We start from the raw sequence: 27,243 nt of genomic DNA on the forward strand, positions 1-27,243 counted from the left end.
ACTCCAGCAGACTTTTCTCTGATGCTGAAATGAAAATAGTGACCAAATGCTTTGATGGACAACTCATTACAATGAGAACTGAAGGCTTCCAAAACCAAAGATTTTTTTCTGTATCTCTCAGATGCCAGGAAAGTAAGGGAAATATTTCAGTTTCCCACCCAAGAACGAACTCTATGTCTGCACTTAAAAAAAAAAAAAAAGTGCCTTAGAAATGACTGAACTCAAGGTACAGTTTTTGAAAAGCAGAAAATGTTCCCAAGGCAGGGTGAAAGAAAAAAAATTATTGAGAGAAAATAAAAAGAAGGGGGAAGAAATCTTTCAACAGAGTAGAAACTGTTAGTCTCTCTCTGTGTCCCTGAAAGGTTTTGATCCAGCCCTATTTGTTATCCTAGAAAAGCTCTTCTGAAGAAAGGTCTCAGTGTAAGAACTGCTTGAAAGAAGCCAACCCCTTGGAAATAGGAACGGCTCGGCCATTTATTAACGTCAAATATGCTGCCTGCATGAATCAGTCAGCTTGTCTCTTGGAAGCCATACAGAAAAGTTCTCGCGCACCTGCTTCTTGGTGCTCTGACACTTCTGACTTTAATGACAGCAGCAACAACCACCAGAAAATAAAATAAAAAAAAAAACAAAACGCCGAACACGACTACATCCTACTTTCTAAATGGTTGATTCATCAATTCGTAAAGGCTTCTTGCTGAAGAATCCTCAGTAACCACAGCATATAAAAGCTCGCTCAGACGTAAAAGCAAAAGCAAAACAGAGTCATTCTCCTAAACTGGCAAAATGTAACCAAATTACCACAAAACTGACCTTAGAAACAAAGAGAAATGGAGCAGAAAAAGGCCAGATTTCTTACTGGCAGTACCACAGTGGCAAGAATCCCAGACCTGAGAAAAGCTGCCAAGTAGAAGAGAGAAAATTAGACTTTCCAAAAGCAGCCAAGCCCAGTGCACACAGTATTCCCAACAGCTGGAGTGAGCTTCAGAAGCAACACGCAGGTATAAGGTCCAGCCTTATTCTTTATTTACAGCACAGTTCAAAGTCATTAAATCAAGTACAAAAGAAATGGCTTCCATTTCCTGGATTGGCATCGGACATCCTTCCTACCAGCTGCAATTACATCATTTTTATCTATCTTCTGCTGTTCTCTTTTGAGGGAAGGGATGGGGAGTGACAAATGGACCAAAGAGACTTTAACCTCAAACCCAAGAGGAAGCCCCGCTTGCAGAAAAACAAAGGAAGCGACCCTCCCTCTTGTGAAACAAATACTGCTCCAGTATGAGCGCCACTGATGGTGGAGGAAAGCTGTCACAAAAAGATTCTTCCTGGGGGTGGCGTGAAGATGGCGAGGATTCAGGGTGTGGGATGGCTGTTGTCACCATCGTCACCCTCTCTTCTATGTCAACCTTCTTCTCTTCAAATCTAATGACAAACAAGGGAAAGTAATTACACGTAGAAAACCAAAGTGAATGGGAACGTGGGTACAATGAACATAAAAGAAGAAAGTGAAAATGATCAAAATTTCTCAGTGCTTCTTTCTCTGACTGGCATAGAAATCTCTGATCCACTGCTTCATGTGTCTAACTTCCAAGGAGCGGGCTAATACCACGGTCGTGGGATCAAAGGCATTTCTGGCTCGAAGATCTAGATGATGGGCCCCTCCTGGGATGGTGATCGCAACCAAGGTGTCTGTGATATCCTTGGTTACTCCACCTCCTGACCAGGGGTCTAGTTCACCATTGCTAAGTGAGGGAAAAAAGAAAAAATAAGATTGTTAGTTTTTCATATCTACACCCAGAGAAGACAGGAGAAACCTATTATGTGCATAACATCAAAAATTACAAATTTATAACTTGCAGGATTTGATCTGAGGATCTAATCTGTCATATAAAAAGGTGCCTCATGCTGGAATTTTACATATTTTCTGCAACAAAGTGCAAGAGATAGAATCAGGGAAGACTGAAGGTGGTACTCTGTGAATCAACCCAGATTCTACCAGGACATGGAATTCAGAAGCCTGAATTTCAGTCCCAGCTTCATCACTCAAAAGCTGGATATCTCATACAAGTTACTCACTCAGTTTCCTCATCTGTAAAATAGAGATAACAAGGCCGACCTCATAAGGTTGTTATAAGGGCTAAACCAGAGGGTACACATGGATGTACTGAATAAGCACAGTGTTAGGCACAGAGGAGTCCTTCAATTAATGCCGGTTTCCTTACTTCCTAGGACCCAACTACCAGAGTGATTAAAAACAAAACAAAACAACTCCCATATTTTAAGAATGCTAATTAGGGGTGCCTAGGTGGCTCAGTCGGGTTAAGCGTCCGACTTCGGCTCAGGTCATGATCTAGTGGTTCATGGGTTCAAGCCCCGCATTGGGCTCTGTGCTGACAGCTTGAAGCCTAGAATCTGGAGCCTGCTTTGGATTCTGTGTCTCCTTCTCTCTCTGCCCCTCCCCAACTCATGCTCTGTCTCTCTCTGTCTCAAAAATAAATACCCCCCCCAAAATTAAAAATGCTAATTAACTCAGCTTTAAAAAAAATGCCTTTTTTTTTTCTTTTTAAACAATACACTCCTCTTAGTACAGTACTTTGGGAAATAGGATGGTAGAACTGAAAAAGTCCCTTGGATCTGGAATCAGAAAATTTGGGCATTACTCAAAGATCTTCATTTTATATTAGCTTTAAAGTTAAAGAAATGGTATGTTATTAGTCTTGGATGGTTTACACAACACATTTCAGAATGACATAAACAGGACCGGTCATCAAAATAGGCTATTTAGTTTAGCTGAGTAAAAAACCAATATACCACTGACAGTATTCCTAAGAACATTATCAACAGCTTTTTTTGAGCCATAATTCACCTATCACAAAAGCCGTCCACTTAAAATGTACAATTCAATGGCTTTTAGTACATTCAGAGTTTGCAACCATCACCACAATTAATTTTAGGAAAGTTCATCACCCTCAAAATGAAATCCATACTCATGGCAGTCAATCCCCATTGCCTTCCCTGTGCCTCCTCACTCAGCCCCAATCAACCACTAATCACCTCTCTGCCTCTATAAATTTGCCTTTACCTTTACCATATAAATGGAATTATACAATGTGTGATCTTTTGTGATTGGCTTGCTTCACTGTGGCATAATGTTTTCAAGTTTCATCCATACTGTAGTGTGTATTAGAACATTATTCCTTTTTATTGCCAAATAATTTCCATTGTGTGGGTATATCACATTTTATTTATCCAGTCATCAGATGCACATTTGTGTTGTTTCCACTTTTTGGCTATTATGAACATTGCTCCTATGAACATTCATATACAAGTTTTTGCTTGGGTGCAGGCTTTCATTTCTCTTGGGTATATACCAAAGAATGGAATTTCTGGGATGTATGGTGATTTAACCTTTTGATGCACTGCCAAACTTTCTCCAAAGTGGCTATACTATTTTACATTCCCACAAGCAATATATGAGGGTTCCAATTTCTCTATATCCTTGCCAATACTTATATCTGTCTTCTTGATTATAGCCATCCTATGTGGGTGTAAAATAGAATCTCATTGCGGTTTTGATTTTAATTTCCCAAATGACTGAAGATATTGAGCATTTTTTTCATGTGCTCACTGGCCATGTGTATGTCTTCTCTGCAAAATAAAATGTCTATTCAGAACCTTGACTGTTTTTAAATTGCATTATCCACTAATATCATTTGATTCATTTTGAGTTACTTTTTTTTTATGGATATGAAATAGGGGTCCAACTTCATTCTTTTGCTTGTGAATATCCAGGTTTCTCGGCATCATTTCTTGAAAAAAAGTACTCTTTCCCCAAAAAATTGTCTTGGCCCTTGTGAAAAACCAATTGACCATACACATAACAAGAGTTGACTTCCAGATGGTCAATTCTCTTCATTGATCTGTATGTCCTTATGGTAGTATCATAATATATTGATTATAGTAGCTTTATAATAATAGATTTGAAACTGAAGTATGAGTTCTTTAAACTTGTTCTTTTTTCCCCATAATGTTTATGGGGGGGAGAGAATGAGTGAGTTAGAGAGATAGAGAGAGAGGGAGAGGGAGAGAGAGAAGAGTGGAGGAGGGGCAGAGAGCTAAGGGGACAGAGGATTCGAAGCAGGCTCTGCACTGATAGCAGAAAGCCCAGCCCCATACAGGGCTCAAACCCACAAACCGAAAGATCATGACCTGAGCTGAAGTTGGACAACTAACCGACTGAGCCATCCAGGTGCCCCTGTCCTCCTTTTCAAGATTGTTCTGGCTATTCTGGGTCCCTTACACTTTTATATGAATTTTAAGATCAGCTGGTCAATTTATGTGAAAAAGTGAGCTGAGATTTTCATAGAGATTGTGATGAATTTGTAGATCAGTTTGTAGACTATTCACACCTTACCAATATTACCTCTTCTGCAAGAACATGAGATGTCTTTCCATTTATTTAAATCCTTAATTTCTTCCAACAACATTTTGTAGCAGTTTTCAGTGTATAAGTCTTACACTTCTTTTGTTAAACTTATTCCTAAGTATCTTATTCTTGATGCTATTATAAATCAAATTCCTTCCTAACATTTATTAGCTCCATACCTGCATAGAGTAGTTTAGGATTTACAAAGCCTTGACTATTATAACAACTATGTGAGGTAGGTTTAATAACAACTCTTTTATAGATGAGAAAACTAGTACCCAGAGAAATGAAAAGATTTGCCCAAATCATTCAGCTAGAAACCGCAAATCTGAGATACAAACTCAGACCTTATAACCCCAGTCTAATGTTCAATCTTAGAGTATGCTGCATTTCATGGACACATGTTGTAAATCAATAGCACATACCCTCTTGACCTGTATGGTGCAGAATAAGAGCATGAACTTTGGGATCAGACACACCTGGGTTCCAGTGCCAGGTCTGCCTCTCATCCCCCTAATCTTATGGAAGTTGGGATTCCTCAAAATAAAATAAAGACAGAAACACATTGATTAAGAACTTGGCAGCTATTAGATTACTTTCCCCTGATACTGCACTTCTTGGTATATCTTTATGTGCATATTACTTACAGAACACTTTTATATGCTTTCTGACATTTGTTTCATGTACATTCCATTTTGCTGATATTGTTACAAAGCCTGAAATCACAAATCTTTGAGGTCACATTATCAGATATATGAAATTGTTCCCATAATTTGCATAATCATTGTTAAAGTCTCATCTATAAGTACAATCTATACAGATGACCGTCAAATAATATCTGTTTTTTACTGTTTGTTTATTTTGAGAGAGAGAGAGCATGAGCAGGGGCCAGGCAGAGAGAGAGGGAGAGAGAATCCCAAGCAGGCTCTGTGCTGTCAGCTCTCCAACTACAATTCCATGAAGGCAGGGATTTTTGTCTCTTTCTGCCCACAGTGCCTAGAAGCAGGCCTGGCACATGGTAGGAGCCAAGTATTTATTGTGTGAATGAAAAATAAAATTTTAAGTGTTTAGTTGTCTGTGGTCTTGTACCAAATGCCCTACAAAGAGGTATATAAATATATGTACACAAGTTAAGGAATTAAGAAACATGAAAACACTTCAGTACTTTTTACATGGGAAACCAAAGTTAATATAAATGATCAATATAAATACAGAGAGACTAACCTTCAGCTGTGTGTAGTAGTGAGAAGAACAAGTAAGAAGACATAAGTTTTATACCCCTACCAGCCCATGACTTTTAGTAAGTCACCTAACTTCTATGAACATTAATTCCCACATACATAATAAAAAACACATTTTTTAAAAGAAAAGATAATGCCCCTCCAACAGAGATCTTGTGAGGCTCAAGTTAAATAATACATGTGGTAGTAAGGTATAAACTGTAAAATACTACACAAATGTGCAGTATTATAATAATTACTAACCTATTCGGTAAGCATGAGAAATGTTAATACTTCTGAGAAGTAAATGAATCATGAAAAGGGATATGAAAGCATGTCTCCTAGAAATTTGGCCAGAAAAGTAATGTGATCAACTTTTTCCATTCATTCTCATCAATGAAATGAGAAAATAAGCATTTAGGTACATTAAATATATGTGTATTTGAAATATAATTTTAAATTCCCTGCTCTATTCTCACCATATTTCTCTTTAAAAAATAATTTAATTCAATTGCAACTTAACACCATTCTTAGGAAAAAAAAAAACACTTCAAAAATGTACATTTTTGGTTTTGTTAGAAACGAAAAGGAAAACTCACGTGCAAAATAGTAGCCTTAGTTTTCAACTACCAGATAAATTCTTAAAGTAAACTACACAAGGGGTTAGATTTTCTTAAGTGAACAAATAGCCTTTATCATTATTCCAATTTGACAGGGCCAACCAAGATAGGAAACTCTCCATTATTTGCAAAACAAAAAAGCCATCCCAACAGCCACATAATAAGCAAACTGCATTTGATTTAAAAGGTCATCTGAATCAGCCCAGTGGCTTAGCAACAGTGTTTGGAGTTGCCGAGAGACCTAAGATGCACATGAACTTGAATTTCTTGGTCCTAAACACGTGAAAGCTAACCAGCCACTGGGACATTTACCAAAAGAATACTGGCTTTCATGAGAGAGTCTACATGCCTGGATAAAATTCCCAACAGCGAGCTTCTAATCACTAGCCACAATTAATTTGCCTGAGAAATGATATTAAACCTACCAGCTCCTCAGGGACTCCCTTTGGGTTTATATTTAAATTACTGAACATGACCATTGGTAAGATAATTTACCATTTGGGGTTGGGGAAAAAAGAAATCCTTGTAACAAAACAACCATAGAATTAAAAAATTGCTGAAGTGGAACAAGTAATGGCTACTACTTATTAAGGCCTCATCATTCAACAAACATTTACTGAGTGCCTACCATGTGTTCAACAGTGAACAGACAAAATTTCTGCCCTCATGGTACTTACTCCCATGATATTCTATTTACTCATTAAAGTAACCCTATTTGGTAGTCATGACTTCTAACTTCTATAAATTGGCAATTTGCCTGAGGTTATACAGCTAACTTGGTCTCCCAGACTTCAAAGTCCAAGCTTTTAATTGAACTGACAAATTTCCTATCTGATACAGACTAAACTTTCCATTCAGGAAAGCAGCCAGAGTAGGATTTGTGTGAGGTGACCTAAGGAGAGAAGCATGGACATAAAGATACTTTCCACCTGGTTCCCTGAACATTTTCTTAATCAACCAAAACCTTTTTGTAGTTGGTGGTCACTAAGTAGACAGAACAGACACACCTAAGGCTGTTTCTTTACTTTGGGAATGTGTTTACTCCAGAAAAGCAGGACAGTTTTGAATTTTTAAATAACTTGAAAACTTTTACACTGGAGACGTCTCAGTCAGTTAAGCTTCTAACTCTTGATATCGGCTCTGGTCATGATCTCATTCATGGTTCTGAGATTGAGCCCCACATCTGGCTCTGTGCTAAAAGAGGGGAGCCTGCTTGGGATTCTTTCTCTCTCTGCCCCTCCCCCACTTGTGCATGTGTGTACATGTGCACACATATGTGTGCATTGTCTCTCTCAAAATAAGTAAACATTAAAAAAATAAAAATAAAAAATAAAACTTTTACACTGGATTTCTAACATCTAGCTGCATTAAGATTTCTTTTTAAAAGTAGACTTGCCACCGCAAAAAGATAAACCAGTATCTTCACATAGTCCTGCCTTCAAACTTTCATATGCCTCTGAAGCCTTTCTAAACTTTGAATTTGGTTTCTTGTTTTTACAACATACACATTTCTTAGGCATCCAGTATGTGCCAGGTACTGGAGCAAATGCTGAAAGCACAAATATGATGAAGTCAAAGTCTCTGCTATTAGTAAGTTCTCAATCTCATGGGGCAGATGGAAACACAAATAGATCATTTCCATGGAGTGCTAAGTGATATTCACAGACCCAGGGGAGCCAAAGGGGTGGGGGTAAATCTTAACTTCCCTGGAGGAGTCAGGGAAGGTTTCTGGGAGGATGCCTGAGTCTTAAGAAAAGGAGAAAAAGAGGAAGGGGAAGGACATGCAAAGATAAATAACTACCTGTGACTAGGACATGAGTACAAGGCAGAGTGTACTTCCATTTATTCATTCAGCAAATCTTTTTTGAGCACATATATTTGCCAAATCTGGGCCAAATACTTTCTTGGGTTAACTCTTAAGCATCACACAACTCTTCAGGGTGAGTTATTATTATCATTTTATAGAAAAGAGGTCTGAGGATCTAAGAACTTAAGTAATTTTACTTGAAACAACTCAGTTTACCTTTGCAAAGTTCTATTGGAAAGTCCTTTCTTAACACGGAGTTAAAAGTTTCTAACACTGAGCTAGAATTTCCGTCTTTTGCCTCAGTTCTATTCCCCAAACTTTTTTCACCAAATCTACCCCTCCCCCAATGATGATGATGATTTTGATAGCCTAAAGAAAATAATATAAAAGGGCAAATAGATTACTAAAATACTCATCTATAATGGTTGAATCCCATAAAAAAGGACAATGTATTTGACCCAAACTCATATATTAAAGCCTTCATTCAAAGATTTAAAGACTCTACAATTCAACTTAAACTTCAGCTTTGTAAAGTCAAAGCAAGGAAAGATAAGCTTAATGTGCTAGCATGCTACAGAAATCTACTTAAATACTATATGGAGATAAACCGCCAAAAGAAAAAAAAAAGAAATTGACAAAGTACTTCCTGTTCTAAGGGAACAAAGATGAGTTTGGAGACCCAAGGCCTGTTTAAGCCTTTCACAGTCCTCCAGGTCCCTTCACAGTTTCCTGTTTTCCTGATCTCACACACCCTACTTTGGCAGTTTCCTTAAAATAATCTATACTTAGATTTATTTGCTCAGCCCTCACTTTATTAGGGTGAGCTAAAGAGTGTGGTTTTGAAGTATCCTACTGAGAACAAGAAACACAATTTAAATAAATTAAACGGGATTTTTAAGTTTTCCATTAAAGTGTTTCAGCTTATATTTGGGGCAGGTACTCTGCTCAGTGGGCAAACAGCATAAATCTAATATGACAGAGGCTCTTTTGCAAAGTGGGCAGTGCCACCAGCCCAAGTGTAGAGAATGATCCTTCAAAACAGCGCTCCTCACTCTTAAAAGCTAGTGGCCATGTCCAGAAGGACGAATTTGATCATTTTAAAGAGATTGTAAAAAATTGACATTTACAGTTTAAACAATGGCTTCAGGTTAAGAGGTATGTATGTTATCGCTCTACTATTTACACATAGATTTGGGGAAATTTTTTGAGTAACTTACTGTTTTTTCAATAGCTGACAGCCTAAGGTTCAAATCAAAATATGGAAATTTTAGTCACAATCACATACACCCAGAGTCTACTCAATTAACCTTCACGTGAGCAAATAGCAAATATGTCCCTTCTAAAGAAGCAGTGTAATGTAGAAAAGCAAACACAGGTTTTATAATCAGGCAGGACAAGGTTGAAATCTGGCTTTATCACTTAGTAACCATAACAAAGCTGGATGAGGTTTGGCAAGAGACTGAACACAGTGACCTTCGCTTTCCTCCTTAATTAAAAAGGGGCTATAATAATTACTTCACAGGACTGCTGCGAGGACTGAATTAGGCAATTTATTTAAAGTGTCTCATACAGTGCCTGAAACAGAACAGAGTAAGCACCTCAAAAGTGTTTGCTGAAAAAACATTGAAAAACCTTTACTATCAACTAATAATAATAGTAACAACAGCAGTACAAATTGAGAATAGCAAATGATACTTCATTTTGTTCTAGTTTTTTTTTTAATATAAAATATTTAAATATTGTTGCTGTTATGGTTTTTAAGCCTCTAAGTATGTTGGTAATAGAGTATAAAAGCATATCTCTTGCCCAGCATCCTGTCTTTCAGGGAAAGACATGATGGATACCACTCCTGTATTCTATATCATCTTACCATCAGCATTTTTCTGGTTCTGTCTTCTCAGCTATTCTACAAATGTCTCCATCAACAAAAGTTTTTCTCTGTTACTGGTAAAAACTCACCTAAAAACAATGTTTGTGTGTGAACTGATGTTTTTGCCTCCATACACAGTACTGATCCAGGCAGGCCTTGGTCTCACACCCCACTGTTTAAAACAGTCATCAGAATATTCCTTAAAGTTCCATAAATGAGGTTCAAACATGTCATTGATACCATCAGTACAAAAAGGCATGACCATTTCTGTGCAAGCCTAAAAATGACAAAATGAAGCATAAAATGTTAAATAACTCATCCAAAGTTATTTTGCTAGTAGCAGCAAAGCTAGAGTTTGACCTCAGGCGGTCTGGCTTCAGAGCGCCTGTTCTTTACCTCTGTCATACCACCTCTCATCACTCCTGGAAAGACTCAGCTGAGAAGTAACAAAACAAAACTTAGGGCTATATATTCTTCATTTGTAAACTGCTTTCTTTCATATCTATTATCATATTTAATCCTTGGGAGGGAAAGTATTATTATTATTAGTTTCATGCAGATGAAAGAATGGAGGCTCAGAGACTCAAGTTAGATTCCCCTTCTTTTCTTCATCCATAAAATACTTCCTTTATAGGACTTGCCCACATACATTGTAATATTAGTATATTTTTCACCAAGCTATATTTAAAGGTGAGAGCATGTCCTATGTATCTCTGTATCTTTGGAGCCTGGAAGGTTGCCTGACACATGGTAAGTACCCAGAATATACTTGGTGATGATTACATGAATGAATGAATGAATGAATGAATGAATGAATGAATGAAGCTAATGGGCCCCAGATTTGGACCCAGGTTATCGACAAAATCTTGTGAACTCGCTTACAGTATAACCATAACAGTGAAAGGTTCCACTTGAGAAAACACACAAGCTTACCTGATAGCTCCAACCCTGGATTCCCAGACTGCTAGTTGTTGTCTCTGATATATTCAGGCATCTTGCCTGGCCTGAGTAGTTGTAGTATATATTCAGAGCTTGGAAAATATTCTGCAGCAGCTGTGGATCAGATAGACTGGGATTGTTCAAATACTTGCACACTACCTGTCATTTTAAACACATATAAAGTAAGAAGAGTCAGAATATATGTATAAAATCATAATTTTAATGAAATAAAGAAATATGATTGTGATTTGCCTATAAAACAATCTTAAACATCTAACAGCATTGCTTGACAGTGCTCTCTCTTGAGTATAAACCTGTTCAAAATGAATAAACCATTACTCTCCAAGTGCAAAATTTAAGTTACTCTCCAAGCTATAGAAATAAACCATAGGCATTTGCATGGTACACAAAGTTGTCCACACCTACCACTGTAGCCTCATCTTTTGCAGCCTTTGTTCTAGCCTAGCAAAACCTTTCCCAACACACCAGGCTCTCTTTCTCCTCTTTGCCTTTGCTCACCCTAAAAGACCCTTTTCCCACTCGCATACTCCAGGAATATCTGGCAAACACTAATACATCTTCTATAATACTTAGCTGAAGTATCACCTCCTCTGTGAGGCCATCATTAGCTATGCCCTCCAGCTGGGGAGAACTAAATCATACTCCCCTTGTGTTTCTACTTCTACCCTGTACTTGCTTTTATCTGAACCCTGGTAACATTGTACCATACTCATCTGATTCTACAACATCCCCCTCAGCACTCAGCAGGGTATCTGACAATTAAATGCTAGCTGAATGAATAAATACATTGTTTTAAAAATGCAAAATTTATGAAATTACTTACGGAAAAACTATACCAAGCTGTGGTGTGATAAGAAATACATCAGGCAGCAACCCAGCTTCCAAATATTCCTATCACTAGACTACCATCAGCATCTGAAATCTAGTACCTAAAAGTCACAGACAATACTCGCGGTCAGAAGTGAGGGCAAGAGCAACTAGAGAGAGGCATGGGGAACTTTCTGTGGTAGGGAGATAGTCCTTATCTTCATGGAGGTCTGGGTTAAACAACAAACAGTTCACTTGCAATTTGTACAGTTCACTGTATATAAATTTTATGTCAAGAAAAGAATTATAAATAAATATTGAACTCTAATTAATGATGATAAAGGTGAAGTATTCCTGAGAAGTACACTGACATCTCCAACTTATTCTGAAATGCATTTTAAAAATAAGATGGAATGAAAGATAGACAGATGGCTAGCCAAAAATATCTGTGCTAAATCAAATATAGCAAAATATTTGTACAGAATTTGGGTGGTATTTTTAATGGGTGTTCACTGTCCAATTATTTCAATGTTTCTGTGTTTGAAATTTTTCACAATAAAACATTGGGGAAAAATCATAGCCAATGGTGTCACAGCTGAATAACACTACCACCTACTGATTACTGAGCTCTGGGTTTACAACCATTATATTATATAATCCTCAAGCAATCTTATCAGATATACTGTTGTCCATTATTTTACAAAAAGAAACTGAATCTTATGTTGAATCACTTTATTCGAGGTCATGTACCTAGCAAATGTTAAGATCTAGATACAACCCAGATCTCTCCAGCTATGAAATACACACCTTATCCATTGTGCTACACAGCTTAGAAAGCATCCCTTATGAAACTGCAAATAGCCCCAATGGCAAGGGAAACACATTCAGCCTGCATCATGAAGTCAGTGATTTGGTCTTTTCTCATTTTATATGGAAAAGATGCATACAACAGGCAAGTTCTGGTTTAAAAAAAAAAAAAGAAACAGGAAGAGAGAGGGATGAGTTGAAAGTAAAAGGAGCCAGGAAAGGAAGAGCCTAGTTCCCCTACTTCAGGGAGAGACTCCGAGCAACAAGAAAAACAAGGCTGGGGCTGGGGACATGCCCGGAAGGAAGGGCACTAAGAAACGAAGGGAACCGCAGAAAGCAACCCAGCCTCTCCTCCTAGTTCTGCTTAGGACCAGTTTCCAGCAACACCTTTCTGAAAAAAGGGGAAGTGAAAAGGCTGAAGAAGTGAATCATAAGGAAAATTCAATGTCTCTCCCCAAATGCATTCAGCACAAAAATATTTCTGTGAAACGTTAAATGGTACTTTGTAGAAAAAAAGGTTTCCGAGTCAAACAATTTGAAGAAATGTTGTGTCAGCAAATGTGAACAGTGTACTTGACTGCAGGAATCCTCAGAGTCTTGAACTTGCTCACCTGCAATGTGGCTTTCCAAAAGGGATAGAGAGTATGCACTATTTCCAGTAAGTTTTTGAAAATAACAAGTGTAAGAAAAGTCCGAAAGTAAGATTCCAAATAACCTGGATATACCTTATAAAAGTAACAGTGAGGTCATAGGAGTAAGATATACCTGAAAAGGTGTACATAAACAGTATTGAGCTAAGCTGAGAACTTCACAAACCTATCAAGCCTAAAGCAAGAAGAAAATGCAAGCTGAAGGAAAAAAAAGGCCAAACAGTGTCTTACTTTTCTACAACTTTCATTTATTCATGGTAAGTCAAAATATACCTAACATTTCTTGGAAAATGTTCCTAAGAAATATGCCAATCAGAAACACTCAAGAAAATATGGAAATCAAGAACCAATCACACAGAATTTGTTAAACTATTCATCGCCAACAGTTGGTCAGCATTCCTTCGTGACTGTGGACACCTATGGTGGACTCAGCTGTTTCCAAATGCAGCACACAGCTATGGAAGGGACCCGTGGCATGCACAGGAGAGCATTATGTGCAAGCACAGTGTGGTAGATGAGGCAGGGTGACAGTGTAAGCCAGGCAAGAGGAAAAGGGAGAGCAACGACAAACCAGTGGCCTAAAACTCTGTTAAAGAACAGTAGCAAAGTGAGTGTGACTCACATGCTGGCATCAGATCCCCTCTCAGAGCTAGAACACTGGGCCTCTGTCAGGCAAAGAAAAGGAGCCCCCATGAATAGCCATCTCTTCAAACAGCAGTTACTGTCACTCCTTAAAAGACACAGGCATGGCTGGGGACCGGCACCGGCTGACAATACTTGGGTTTCGGCAGCCCAGTTACTCAGAGAGAACATCGTGGTCAGGAGCTTGGCGTCTACTCATAGAAATTCCATATCCAGATTAAGGGCACTCCTGGGCCAACTGTCCTCTGTGAGGACAGGGCTCGTTTGGAGTCCAGTTCTGAGCACCACACATTAAGAAGGACACTGATCAACATGAGAAAATCCAGAGGGGAGCAATCAGGATGGGGAGGTGAGGATAAGTTGAAGCAATCCTGCAATTGCTCATTTGTAACATTTTCCCAATCTTTCATTACTACAAATAAGGCCACAAGAAATAACCTTGGGTCTAAATCTTTATGTACACCCTTAACTGTTTTCTTGAGATAAATTCTTAGAGGAATTATTAGTTCAAAGGAAATAAACATTTTTAAGGTTTTTTGCTACATCCTGTCAAGCTGCCTTATAGAAAGAAAGTACCAATTTACAATTCTAATGGCATATTATATAGAAGGCCTAAACAATATCACTTAAATTTTTTTGTAAAATATTTACAAATTTACTAAGGGAATTTTATTATTTTAGATGCTTCTAAAGTCCCTTTCTAACTGAAAAATTCTTTGACTCCAAGCATCATCCTCTGGCATAAACAACACAATCTCTACATATCTCTGTGTACTTCCTTAACAATCATGGCAGCAAAGAATGAATAAAGTTTTCAAAAAAATTACTGGAGCTATACTAGCAAACCCTGAGCACCAGTCCTATGCTTATTCAAAAAGAGATAATCATGTACCTTATAAATGATCCATAGGTCATTCATCTAATAGTCCCTTCACCTGAAGCTTAGTAATGTGCATGCATTTATTAGTCAAGTGATGATTACAAGCACTTGGCCTGTTGATTGTTTACTGGGGGCCTATAATAACAAAGAAAAAGAGTCCCTGCCAACTACTTCCATTCAGAATACTCAATACTCATGTAGCCCCTGTACAATATTTCCTATTTATTTTGTGGACACTATCAAATTAACTTCTTCCAAACAATTTCTCCTAAGGTATAGCATTTCTACTTAGGTCATAAATTCACTGATATGAGGGCAGCTGGGACTGATGGTACAACTATTAAACGTTCCTTGTGGTCAGGTGCTTTCCTTAAAATGACCCAGGGAAAAAGCATATAACGACCATCCCCACATCACAGAGGAGAAAACAAGCTCAGAGAGGTCTGGCTAAAGATACACAATTTTAAAACTATGAATATAAGTTCTGAACCCACACTTTGGCCACAAAGTCCTAGTATAACACTGTCTCTCTGTTATTATATACAATAACTATTGTTATTATTATATAACTAGTATCAATTTAGTGCTTACTTAACACCAGGTCCTATTAAGTTCTCATAATGACCCTAATAAGCTTCACAATTACTGTCATCCCCACTTTGCAGATGAGGAAACTAAAAAACAGAGAGGTTAAGAAACTTGCCCAGAGTCACACAGCCAGGAAGTGGCAGAGCTGGCATTCAAATGAAAGATTCACTCTAGAGCTTCCATTTGTAATTGCCAATATTATGCATACTCAACTTCAAAGCTGTAGTCTAAGAGACAAATAACAATACAAACAGTGCCTGAATATACCGGCAGTCTCACGCTTAATTTTTTAAGCAGATTTTTTATTCTTAGATTATATTTTTCTAAGTTTGTTTTAGGTAAAAACTTAAGTAAAAGGGATTCTGTGGCAATATAAAAACAACACAACTTTTTTTTTTTATCATGCAACAAAAAAATAAACAGTAGAGTAATTCATATGAGGCTCAAAAATCAACAAATGAAATGGACTTAATTCACTTTCTATTTCCTAGAACAAAGGTGAACATTCAGGAAAAACTTAAAAAGAACATTAGAAGTCCATTTTAATACTTCTGGTTTTAAAGGGTGTAGAAATTGTAGTGATAGAACATTCCAATCTTAGTACCAAACTAATTAGCTCTATAACCAGATAGATTCTCCCCCTTGATCCCACACACACTAGACAGTGTAAAGATAATGATTTGTTTAAAAGCTTTATGTGTCCCCTTACCTATAAGGATAAACATTTGAATAAGAGAAAGAAAAAGGGGGTAAAGAAAAGTTTTTAAAAGAAGGAAAGAAGATGGGTTAAAGAAAAAAAGACCAACCTCCTCTCAGAAAGTATGGCCCATCCACATTAGAGAAAGGATTAAGCAGATACATTCAGCTTTTCTAACAGATTTTCTTTCTCTACGGCTTCAATACCCCTCTCACACTCACAGATAATCACATTAGTTTTGTCATTAAAAGCTCCCTTTTCATAGAATGCACCTAAACCGCTTAAACCACCCAGAGAGGTCGCATACATTATCAAACACCAAGACAAACGGAAGAGATTTTCCATTTTATGTCTTATTATTTCACTACATCTAATTGCATGTTCAGAAGGCCAAGCCAAAAGATTTGGTGAGTTATCAGCTTAAAAATTATTCTAAAATGAACAACTGCTATAGTATCCTTAAAACCTGCCCTTTAAGCTGAGAAGAGACCTAGTAGTTTCTATGCTGACAGAGCAGTCAAATGACAGAGGTTTTCTATTTCCCTTTTCTCTTCTTCCTTGTGCTCTCTCAGCCAAGTCCATGATTATTTCTGCATGAATGTTGCAGCTTCTGTAACAGTAAACAAAAGCAAATGGAGTCTGAGTGTGCAAAGCCCACAAACAAAGGAAAAAGAACGATACTTCAGTTGACACGGAAAAGGCATTCACTCACTGCCTCTGGATCCTTCAGGACCGTACAGGGTCCAGGCAGAATTGGAAATCACTTACTTTTTTTCATAACCCAACTGTTACACATTATCTCACTATCCTAAGCCTGAGTTACAGACTTAGAAAAGGACGGCTGTTTGTCAGCCCTTTAAAAAGGAGGAAGTGTATCAGAGGGAGGAGGAGTCATGGTTAAATGGAACTATCCAAGTGAAAGAGCGGTCCCCAACTGGGTAGTGTTCCTGGGATTAGTGGGTTGGGAGAACAGAGAGGAGGTCAAGAAAGGAGAAACAGAATGAACAGTGAAAGAAAGTGATCTGAAGCTAAAAGTTTGGGAGGGAGACATGTAAATAGAAAAACTTTGAAATATAGGATAAAACTGGAAATAGAGGCAACGGAAAATTTCTCAAGCAGGGGCCGATGAGAGATTTCTTTTGGTTGGGTACAGGCAAGAAACAGAAACATAAATATATTATACACAATCAAGAATTCCTTAATATGCCAAAAGAAAGTATAAAACCAATAAGAAATAACTGAAGAGAATAACAAGAAGCAGTCCAGGAGAAAAGAAGTAAGAGGTGATTGTCGGGCAAAGACACAAATTACCTTGCCTTAAAAATAAACTTTTTATAATGCATATATACAAAAGATAAAAGGACAGTGCTAAATAAAAAAAAAGTGGCAAAATATTTGAGATATAATCTACTAATTTTGAGTGAATACTTAGGAGAGAGAAAGGACAGAATATTTATTTACATGTGAGCTGCAACAGCAAATTTTTTGTAAGGAACATTAAAGAAATGGGGAGAAAGGCAAAGTTAGTGGTACTTGCTCCAAATCATAAGCAAATGAACACTAAAAAGCTGTATTCCTCTGGCTTTCTTTTAAATCAGGGGTTGGCATACTACAGCCCCCAGGCCAATTCAGGTTACTGCCTATTTTATAAATAAAGTATTATTGCAACACAATCTTCCTCATTTATTTACATTTGCCTATGGTTACTTTCCTGCTACATCTGCAGAACGGAGCAACTGTGACAGACACCAATGGCCCACAAAACCGAAAACTTTTACTATTTACCTCTTTACAAATAAAGTTCGCCAACTTCTGTTCCAAATACCAAGGAATTCCCTGTATGTTTTTGATTTATGTATTTATTTTGAGAGAGTGAGAGAGTGCAAGCAGGGGAGGAGCAGAGAGGTAGAGAGGGAGAATCCTAAACTGGCTCCGCAATGTCAGCACAGAGCCCAACACAGGGCTTGAACTCATAAACTGTGAGGTCATAACCTGAGCAGAAATCAAGAGTTGGATGCTCAACAGACTGAGCCACCCAGGTGCCCCATCCCCATATGTGTATCATGTAACAATGCATTTGTTCTTCAAGTGGGCATAAAAATGCAAACTTGATTCTTACTTTGTAAAGAGACTTGTAGCTAAATTAGATAGCTGTCACAATGTGGCTAGTGATCCACCCAGAAAATCAGCCAAATCCTCTCCTAACCCAGTGCAATACGGTAAAAGACCAGAGGCTCTGAACAATGGTAGACCCAAGTTCAAATTCTGCTTTCACCATCTCTTGACTGAGCTTAGATTTCCACTCAATTGTACCGATTTTTCCCAGAGTATTTTTGCAGGAATTAAATGGGATAGCATACATGAAAGTATTCTGTAAATAGTAAAATAATAGAGATAACGCATTATTAGCACAAAGACATGAATGGAGGCTAACTGGCTCAAATTTAGATTTTTTTCTCATTATTTTGATCCGGGTTTTCTTACCAGGAGAGAGATCTGATTTTTTAAATAACCCTGTATTGTCTAAATCCAATTGAATTCAATACAAATTTACCTCTGGCCTGCTATGTGTAAGACATCTGCTCATCAGTCTACTTTTTAGATGAAGAAAAAAGGATCTCTAATAGCAAATGACCTTGTTCCACTTGGGTTACAAAGTTTTAATCAAAATGTTCATTTAATAGTTCAAAGGGACTGATGGGGCACCTGGGTGGCTCAGTCAGTTAAGTGTCTTACTTCAGCTCAGGTTATGATCTCACGGTTGGTAGTTCAAGCCCCATGTCGGGCTCTGTGCTGACAGCACAGAGCCTGGAGCCTGCTTCAGATTCTGTGTCTCCCTCTCTCTCTCTCTGCCCCTCCCCCACTCACACTCGGTCTCTGTCTCTCTCAAAAATAAATAACATTAATTTTAAAAAAATAGTTCAAAGGGATTGTTAAATTAAATCTGCTTTTGAAAACTGGAAGGTTCTCCTCTAAGTCTATTTATATTTCTGGCACTCATTCTAGCTGTAGAATCAGTTATATTTTCTAAACTTAACCACCAAGTTAGTCAAATTTTAATTTTAAAACTAAGAAGAGTATTCTTTACAAAGAAATGCTTAAAAGGGGATGGATACACGAAAGAAGTCTGTCATGAAAACAACTTTAAAATTTATGGTGCAATGTATCTTTACACTTTCCACAGTGTTTTCACATCTAATATTTTATTTGATCCTTAGCACAAAGGAGAGGATTCTCCCGTGGAGAATGTTAAGTGTCATTACCTCACTGTGCAGAGGAAGACATGGAGGCTCAGGAAGAAGACAGCCTCTCCCAAGATAGCACAGAGGGTAAAGTGTGGTTCTGGATCAAGGATCCAGAGTCAGCACTCTTTCCACTCCACCCTGCTGCATGGGGATCATTGCTTTATGATATGTCCAGCACTTAGGACACATTAGCAGTTGGCTGAGTCATAGCACTATGAGAGCAGCTGCCATTTACTAATAAGCACTAACCATACGTGACAAGTCTATGTGTCTCAGATGTATCACAAAGATGGAGTAAAGTGTGCACACCAAGGGCACAGCACAGGACTTGGCACACAGGAATTGTTCCATTAGTAGCAACTACTGGTCTTAGCTCTAAATCGTATAGCTCTATAACCTATACATTTATCTCCTTTATTCAAATGAGAGGAAACTGACGTTGACAAATGTTAGGTAAGGTATAACCAGAGAGTGACAGAAGCCAGGATTTCTGCCCAGGGTAGTAGCACTTAGAGTCCCTTTGTCACTGGAAATTCCTCTGATGCTGAAAGTCACAGAAAGCACCAGTTTAAAACAAACAAAAAAAAACCAAAACAGGGGCGCCTAGGTGGCTCAGTCAGTTAAGCATCGGACTTCTGCTCAGGTCATGATCTCACGGTTCGTGGGTTCAAGCCTCGCGTCAGGCTCTGTGCTGACAGCTAGCTCAGAGCCTGGAGCCTGCTTCAGATTCTGTGTCTCCCTCTCTCTCTGACCCTCCCCTGCTCATGCTGCCTCTCTCTCTCTCTCTCTCTCAGAAATAAATAAAACATTAAAAAGTTTTTAAAAAATAAACAAAACAAAAAGAGAGAAAATTTCCTATTAAAAGTAATGAAAGGCGGGGCGCCTGGGTGGCTTAGTCGGTTAAGCGTCCGACTTTCGCTTAGGTCATGATCTCGCGGTTCGTGGGTTCGAGCCCCGCGTCGGGCTCTGTGCTGACTGCCAGCTCAGAGGCTGGAGCCTGTTTCAGTCTGTGACTCCCTCTCTCTCTGACCCTCCCCTGCTCACACTGTCTCTCTCTCTCTCCTAGAAATAAATAAAAACGTTAGAAAAAAAAAAAAGTAATGAAAGGAGAGGGGCTTGATGGCTCAAGTCCCTTAAGCATCTGACTTTTGATTTTGGCTCAGGTCATGATCTCACGGTTCATGAGATGAAGCCCCATGGTGGGGCTTGGGATGCTCTCTCCCCATCTCCCTGCCCCTCCCACTTCTCAAAATAAATAAATAAACTTAAAAAATAATGAAAGGATATTTTCCTATTACCTTGATAGGCCAAGCAGGCAAAGGCTGTAAAAAGTTAGACTCGTAAGGGTAGTCCACCATTGCCAGATTTATCCAGGTTTCAGAGATCCAGCCTTTCAAATGCTGGACATCCCGAGAATTTCTTAATGGGGTACATAAGTGAAAGGCTTCAGAAAGCCAATCCAAGCCACCGCCTGAGAACAGAATCACATTGTTGGAATATAAAAAGTACTACTTAACAGAAGGCTTTGCAGATCACTTGGTATTTTAAAAAATTCAATTTTCTATACCATTTCTCCAAGAATGCTTTATCAACATTCAATAAAATATTTTTAGAGCAACTGGAAAATCCCATGATAAACAAGTTGTCTATTCTCATGGAGTTTGCCAAAATTTATTTGAATTATTTCCTGTTTCAAAGATACTATGGAAATAAGTAAATAAAGAAATGGAACACCAGAGATCAGAATGCATAAACCACAACAAAATAAAACAAACGGAAGTATGTGACAAACATAGTATCGAGCAAAAGACAGCAGACACAAAACATACATACTATGTTCTTGAGTATAGTGGATGATGATTATGCTGCTATGCCATACTGATTATGTTTCACTATGTGAAAATTCATCAAGTGATGTATTTTGATTTGTGTACTTTTCTGTATGTCATACTTAAAAAATAAAAACAGGGAATTGTTGAATTTAACAAATGAAAGGTAAAATACTCCATGATTTCATTTTATTAATTAAAGCTTACCCGTTCTTGCGAGTCGAGTAATAGCACCCCAGGAATTGCGGATGGTCTCTGAACAATTTGGGCCACTTTTCCTAAAGTCTGCAGTTACAATCTCCATAAATACCCCACAAGGTACCAGATTACCAAATTGCCAGATGGGGGCAGAGGCTGCAAGAGCTCTAAATGGTAAGAAAAATAAGAAAAGCAAACAGAAAAAAGATGTAACTCATCAAATTCAAGTTTTAAAATTGAAACGGATATTGAACAAACATGGTGAGAAAAATAACAGCTATTAAAGAGATAAAGACTAGAAATCTTAGTATAACAAAACATGCTTTACCCAAAACAAATCTCTAAGTATGCCGTGACAGTGTTAACAAGTGCTCATGTCCAACATAAATGCATTTACCCGACCACCACATGAGGGTATTTCATCCTGAACCAGGCTGCAAGCATGCCACCGTAAGAGCCCCCTATGGCAATGACAGGTTGATTTTTAGCTCCTGGGATTGTTCTCTTCAAGTGTTTGATTAACACTGCAAAATCAGCCAGAGCTTGTTCTGATGTCAGATAATTCAAGTATCTGGAATCCTAAAGAAAAGTAACAAAGAACACGTATAAATGTGCACATAATAGCAGCTTAGGCATAGCATAGATCCAGGAAAAAAGCCAGTCAGATAAGCTTTTCTCCAAATAGAATTTCTAGGCAATTGGGTTAAAATGCCCAGTCAAGGTAATAGCAATATTGATTTAAATAAATAATTAAAAAGTGATTTTAAGTTTGTGGGAAGAAAATAATGTATTTTGCATTCAAATGTAATTTCTGTTAAATGCTATTTACCAAAGATCTTGTTGAGGTTGTAGAAACAATAGAAACAAATGGTAACATTTAACAGTAAATGTGACAGAATACAATTCTCAGCTTAACAGAAACTGCTGTATTATAATTTTTTAAATGTTTATTTATTTTTGAGAAAGAGAGAGAGACAGAGTGCAGGCAGGGGAGGGGCAGAGAGAAAGGGAGACACAGAATCTGAAGCACGCTCCAGGCTCTGAGCTGTCAGCCCAGAGCCTGAGGCCAGGCTCGAACTCGTGAACCACAGGATCATGACCTGAGCCAAAGTCAAATTCTTAGCCAACTGAGCCACCCAGGTGCCCCTACAATTTTTATTTTAAGTCTTGGAACATTTAAAATGTCTAGTGGGGCACCTGGGTGGCTCTATTAAGCATCTGACTTCGGCTCAGGTCATGATCTCGTGGTTCATGAGTTCAAGCTCAGCCTCGGGCTCTGTGCTGACAGCTCAGAGCCTGGAGCGTGCTTCAGAATCTGTCTCTCTCTCTCTCTCTCTCTCTCTCTGCCCCTCCCCTGCTTATGCACTTTCGCTTTCTCTCTCTCTCTCAAAAACAAATAAACATTAAAAAATTTTAATAAAGTAAAATAAGATAAAATGGCTACCATATAGGCAAAGGTACACTGAATCTTGTGAAAAACTGAAGAATCATCAATAAAAATAAAACCCATCCTTCCTTATCAAAAAGATTATTATTATATCCGCATACCAACAAATGGAAATTACCCTGTTGTAAACAACTATAAAATCTGAGTTACAAAATGCAATAGAGCAACTACATCCAGGCATTAGAAAACAGGCAGCATAAGACATTGTTCCCTGAGAGATGGATGTTCATAAAATAAGTCCCATGATCATCTAACTCTCTGCCGACAGACAATTTCCTCAGTGCAATGTAGGGAGGTGAAGCTCAGAGTCCTGCTAAACTGAGGGAGCTAGTAAAGTATATGATTTGACTCAGAGGTACAATTTGAGAAACTCAACAGATGAACATAGGGGAAGAGAAGGAAAAATAAGATAAAAACAGAGACGGAGGCAAACCATAAGAGACTCTTAAATACAAGAGAACAAACTGAGGGTTGCTGGAGGCTGGGGGTGGGGGAGAGCGCTAAATGGGTGATGGGCATTAAGGAGGGCACTCTTCAGGGTGACCATGGGGTGTCAAATGTAAGAGTTTAATCACTGGGTTCTACTCCTGAAGCCAAAACTACACTGTATGTTAACTAACTTGAAAATTAAAAAAAAAAAAAAAAAGGTATCTCTCCTTTAAAAGAAAAAGGTTTATTCCTCTCAAATCTTTGAGCTTGGGCTGGGCTTAGTGACTTGGTTCTAATTAATAAAAATGTGTCAGAAATGATGTATGATTTCCAATGTTAAGTCATAATAAGCACTGCAATTTCCACCTTGCTCTCTCTTGGATCACCAACTTGGAGGGGAGCTAGCTACCTTGTCAGGAGGTCACTCAAGTAAGCCTTTGGAGAAACCTAGGAAGAGACAAACTGTAGCCTCTTGCTAACACCCAGGAACAGTCACGTGTGGATTCTCCACATAGTGTAGACGGTTCTCTGGCACCAGTCAAGCCTTCAGACAACTGCTAGCACCAGCTGACATCTGAACCTTATGAGATCCCTTGAGAAAGCACCTCCTAGCTGAGCCCTTAATTCCTTACCCATAGGAACTATGACATAATAAACATTTATTGTGTTTTAAGTCACTAAGATTTGAGGTAAATCATTATGTAGCAGTAGGTAACTAGAACAGCTATATACCTAGTAGGCTATCCTACTGTATCTTCATGCTCTGGTCTCACCACTCTGACTCCTTCCATCATCTGCTACATTCTGAAATCACACAGTTCGCATCTTTTATCTTTCCTATGTACGCCACCTACTTCTTTAGCCTTCCCCCTTACTCAAGATGTATACTTTCTTTTTTTTAAATGTTTACTTATTGTTTAATGTTTACATATTTTTAAAGTTTACTTATAAATTTTATTAATTTACATTAAAACAACTGCTACAATAAAAAAGATTGTGTATTATCTAAGATCATCATGCATACTACCACTATACATACACCATTTTTTAAGAGAACTCTGAGTTAGAAGAACTTGGGGCTAGAGAGATAAGAGAGTATAAGCAGGGGAGGGGCAGAGAGAGAGAGAGAGGGGGACACAGAGTTTCCAAAACGGGCTCTGCTGCTGACAGCAGAGAGCCTGACGCAGGGCTCCAACTCATGAACCCTGAGATCATGACCCAACCCAAAGTCAAATGCTTAACTGACTAAGCCACCCAGGTGCCCCAAGATACATACTTTCTGACTTCTTACCTCCTCTTTCATTATCTATCACTAGTCTTTACTTCTAATTTTCTATGTATAGTTGAGTGCAATTTTTTTTAATCCTTGCATAATATTTGTAATATTATCCCCCATGCTACTGACAAACTCTGTGAGCACATGAAGGGAAAGAAGCATATCAAAGAGAGCCCTTAGATTCATTCTGCTAACAAAGCATGCACCATAGGAATTGAGGAGAGATAATGTTTCTATCTGCAACAAGCTGACTTCTTCCCAATGGTTTCAGGATCTATCAACTCTCCTAATCAGATATTTAGGCAGAATAATAATCTAAAGAATAGTTTCCCCGTGCAGCCCAACAAATATCAGCAAATTTTTCTGTTCTTCATTCACAACCCAAGGACTTTTCATTTCTTTTATTTACTTATAATATGAGCTAATAAAACCTCTGAGAATGAAAAGTAAAACTCCTTTCAAAATAGGCAGCCCAGAAAATTACTGGCCCCAAGTTCTTCTAAAAAGACGGTATATGTATATCAGTAGTATGCATGATGATCTTAGGTAATGCACAATCTTCTTTATTTTAATACTTGTTTAACATAATTTAGAAAAAAAATAACTAGTACATAAAGCCCTTGTTAAGATAATAAAAATTTGAAAAGTTAGTTGTTTAAAGAAAAATATTATGTAAATAATAGCGCAGTGGGCAAATTCATATACCCAGAATCACAAACTACATGAGTGACTCAGTTGAGGAAATAGTATCCTTTTCATTGGGTGTAGAGTCTGTGGCCAAGGCTAAAACTTCTTGTGAGATTAGGAAAGGCCAGAAGGGAATCCAAGTGGCCATTTGGACTCAGTGAAACAGAAATAACTTGTCCTTATTTTATTGAAAAATACCTTATTAAACATTTGAGTGCTCATTATATTTTTTCCTGTGGAAGACCCACTAATTTAAGTGTATAATTTATAAAGTAGAATGATTTACTGATATTTCTGAAAAATGAGAAGTCAGCCCCACAGTGTCTGCAGCCATACCTGATGAAGACTGCCTCATTACACTGAGTTAAAAACTGATCAACATTAGAAATGATAATATCATAGTCCAAAAAGGGGTTGGGTCGCCTGGGTGCCTCAGTAAGTTAAGCATTTGACTTCAGCTCAGGTCATGATCTCACGCTTCATGAGTTCAGGCCCTGCATCAGGCTCTGTGCGGATGGCTCAGAGTCTGAAGCCTGCTTTGAATTCTGTGTCTCCCTCTTTCTCTGCTTCTCCCCCACTTGTGCTTTGTCTCTTTCTCTCAAAAATAAATAAAATTAAAAAAATAAATAAATAAAAAGTGCTCAATCTGTTCAATTGCATATAAAAAAGGAAAGATTAAATACAAATTATTAGAATTTCAGCCTATTCAAACTAAAGCTATAATTTCTTTCTGAAAATGGAACATGTAATATTCTAAACTAAAAAAAAAAAACCCTTTTAAACCTAAAAAGTATACAGGCATACCTCAGAAATATTGCAGGTGCAGGTCCAAACCACTGCAATAAAGTTAATATCGCAATAAAGCAAGTCCAATGACTACTTTGGCTTCAGAGTGTATATAAAAGTTACATTTACAACATACTGTAGCTTATTAAGTGTGAAGTATTATTACTTCTAAATAGATATATACACCTTAATTTAAAAATGCTTCATTGATAAAAAATGCTAACCATCACCTGAGCTTTCAGTGAGTTTCTTGAGCTTTCATGTTTTTACCAGTAAGAGGATCTTGCCTAAAATGTTCATGGTACCCCCGGTCAGGGCGGTGATTGCTGGAGGCTGCGTTGGCTTTGGCAATGTCTTAAAATAAAACAACAATGAAATTTGCTATATCACTTGACTCTTCCTTTCATGAATGATTTCTTCGTAGCATGTGATGCTGCTCGATAGCATTTTTCCCTTAGAATATTTTCAGAATTAGAGTCAATCTTCTCAAACCCTGTAGCTGTTTTACCAAGTTTATACAATTTTCTACATTCGTTGTTGACATTTCAACAATATTCACAGTTATCTTTACCAGCAGCAGTTTCCATCTCGAGAAACCAATTTCTTTGCTCATCCATGAGAAGTAACTCCTCATCCATGAGAAACAACTCGTCACCCATTTAGGTTTTATCACAAGATTGCAGCAATTCAGCACATCTTCAAGCTCCACTTCTAATTCTGGTTCTCTTATTATTTCAACAACATCTGTAGTTACTTTCTTTATACTGAAGTCTTTCTTGAAACCCTCACAGTCTTACATAAGGGTTGAAATCAGCGTTTTCCAAACTCCTGTTCATGATGGTATTTTGACCTCTTCCCATGAATCCTGAATGTTCATCTTAGCATCTAGAATGGTGAATTCTTTTGAAGGCTTTCAGCTGACTTTGCCAGATCCATCAGAGGAATCACTCTCTATGGCAGCTATACCTTACAATTTTTTTTTTTTTTTTTTGAGAGAGAGAGAGAGAGAGAGAGAGTGAGAGTGAGAGAATAAGCAGAGGAGGGCACCAGAGGATCAAAGCAGGCTGCTGACAGCAGAGAGCCCAATGCAGGGCTCAAACCCAAGAACCACGAGATCATGACCTGAGCCAAAGTCAAACGTCCAACCAACTAAGCCACCCAAGTGACCCAAAAAATAAATTTCTTAAATAAGATTTGAAAATCAAAGTGACTCCTTGATGCATGAACTGCAGAATGGATGGTGTGTTCGCAGACATGAAAACAATATTCATCTTGTTTTACATCTCTGTCAGAGCTCTTGGGTGACTAGATGCATTGTCAATGAACAATAATATTTTGTTGGTTTTTTTAAAAATATTTTTTATTTATT

The 27,243-nt window shown here is 37.9% G+C and overlaps 1 protein-coding gene across 2 annotated transcripts in view; it reads right to left on the bottom strand.

Annotated features, from left to right (window-relative positions):
- Nucleotides 1-1,004: 1,004 nt before the first annotated feature.
- The window catches only part of PRCP (prolylcarboxypeptidase), a 72,368-nt gene continuing 46,129 nt past the window's right edge, over nucleotides 1,005-27,243 (bottom strand). For both annotated transcript variants that reach the window (XM_077776198.1, XM_077776199.1), the window contains 6 exons: nucleotides 21,647-21,828; nucleotides 21,259-21,416; nucleotides 20,521-20,693; nucleotides 10,880-11,044; nucleotides 10,036-10,223; nucleotides 1,005-1,745 (listed from right to left, as the gene is read on the bottom strand). In XM_077776198.1, coding sequence (XP_077632324.1) covers nucleotides 1,529-1,745; nucleotides 10,036-10,223; nucleotides 10,880-11,044; nucleotides 20,521-20,693; nucleotides 21,259-21,416; nucleotides 21,647-21,828 — 1,083 coding nt within the window. In that variant the 3' untranslated portion in view covers nucleotides 1,005-1,528. The remainder of the gene's footprint in view (nucleotides 1,746-10,035; nucleotides 10,224-10,879; nucleotides 11,045-20,520; nucleotides 20,694-21,258; nucleotides 21,417-21,646; nucleotides 21,829-27,243) is intronic.

This window comes from Crocuta crocuta, unplaced genomic scaffold, assembly GCF_008692635.1.
Source record: "Crocuta crocuta isolate KB4526 unplaced genomic scaffold, BGI_CrCroc_1.0 scaffold332, whole genome shotgun sequence".
In the NCBI taxonomy this organism is placed as follows: Eukaryota; Metazoa; Chordata; class Mammalia; order Carnivora; family Hyaenidae; genus Crocuta; species Crocuta crocuta.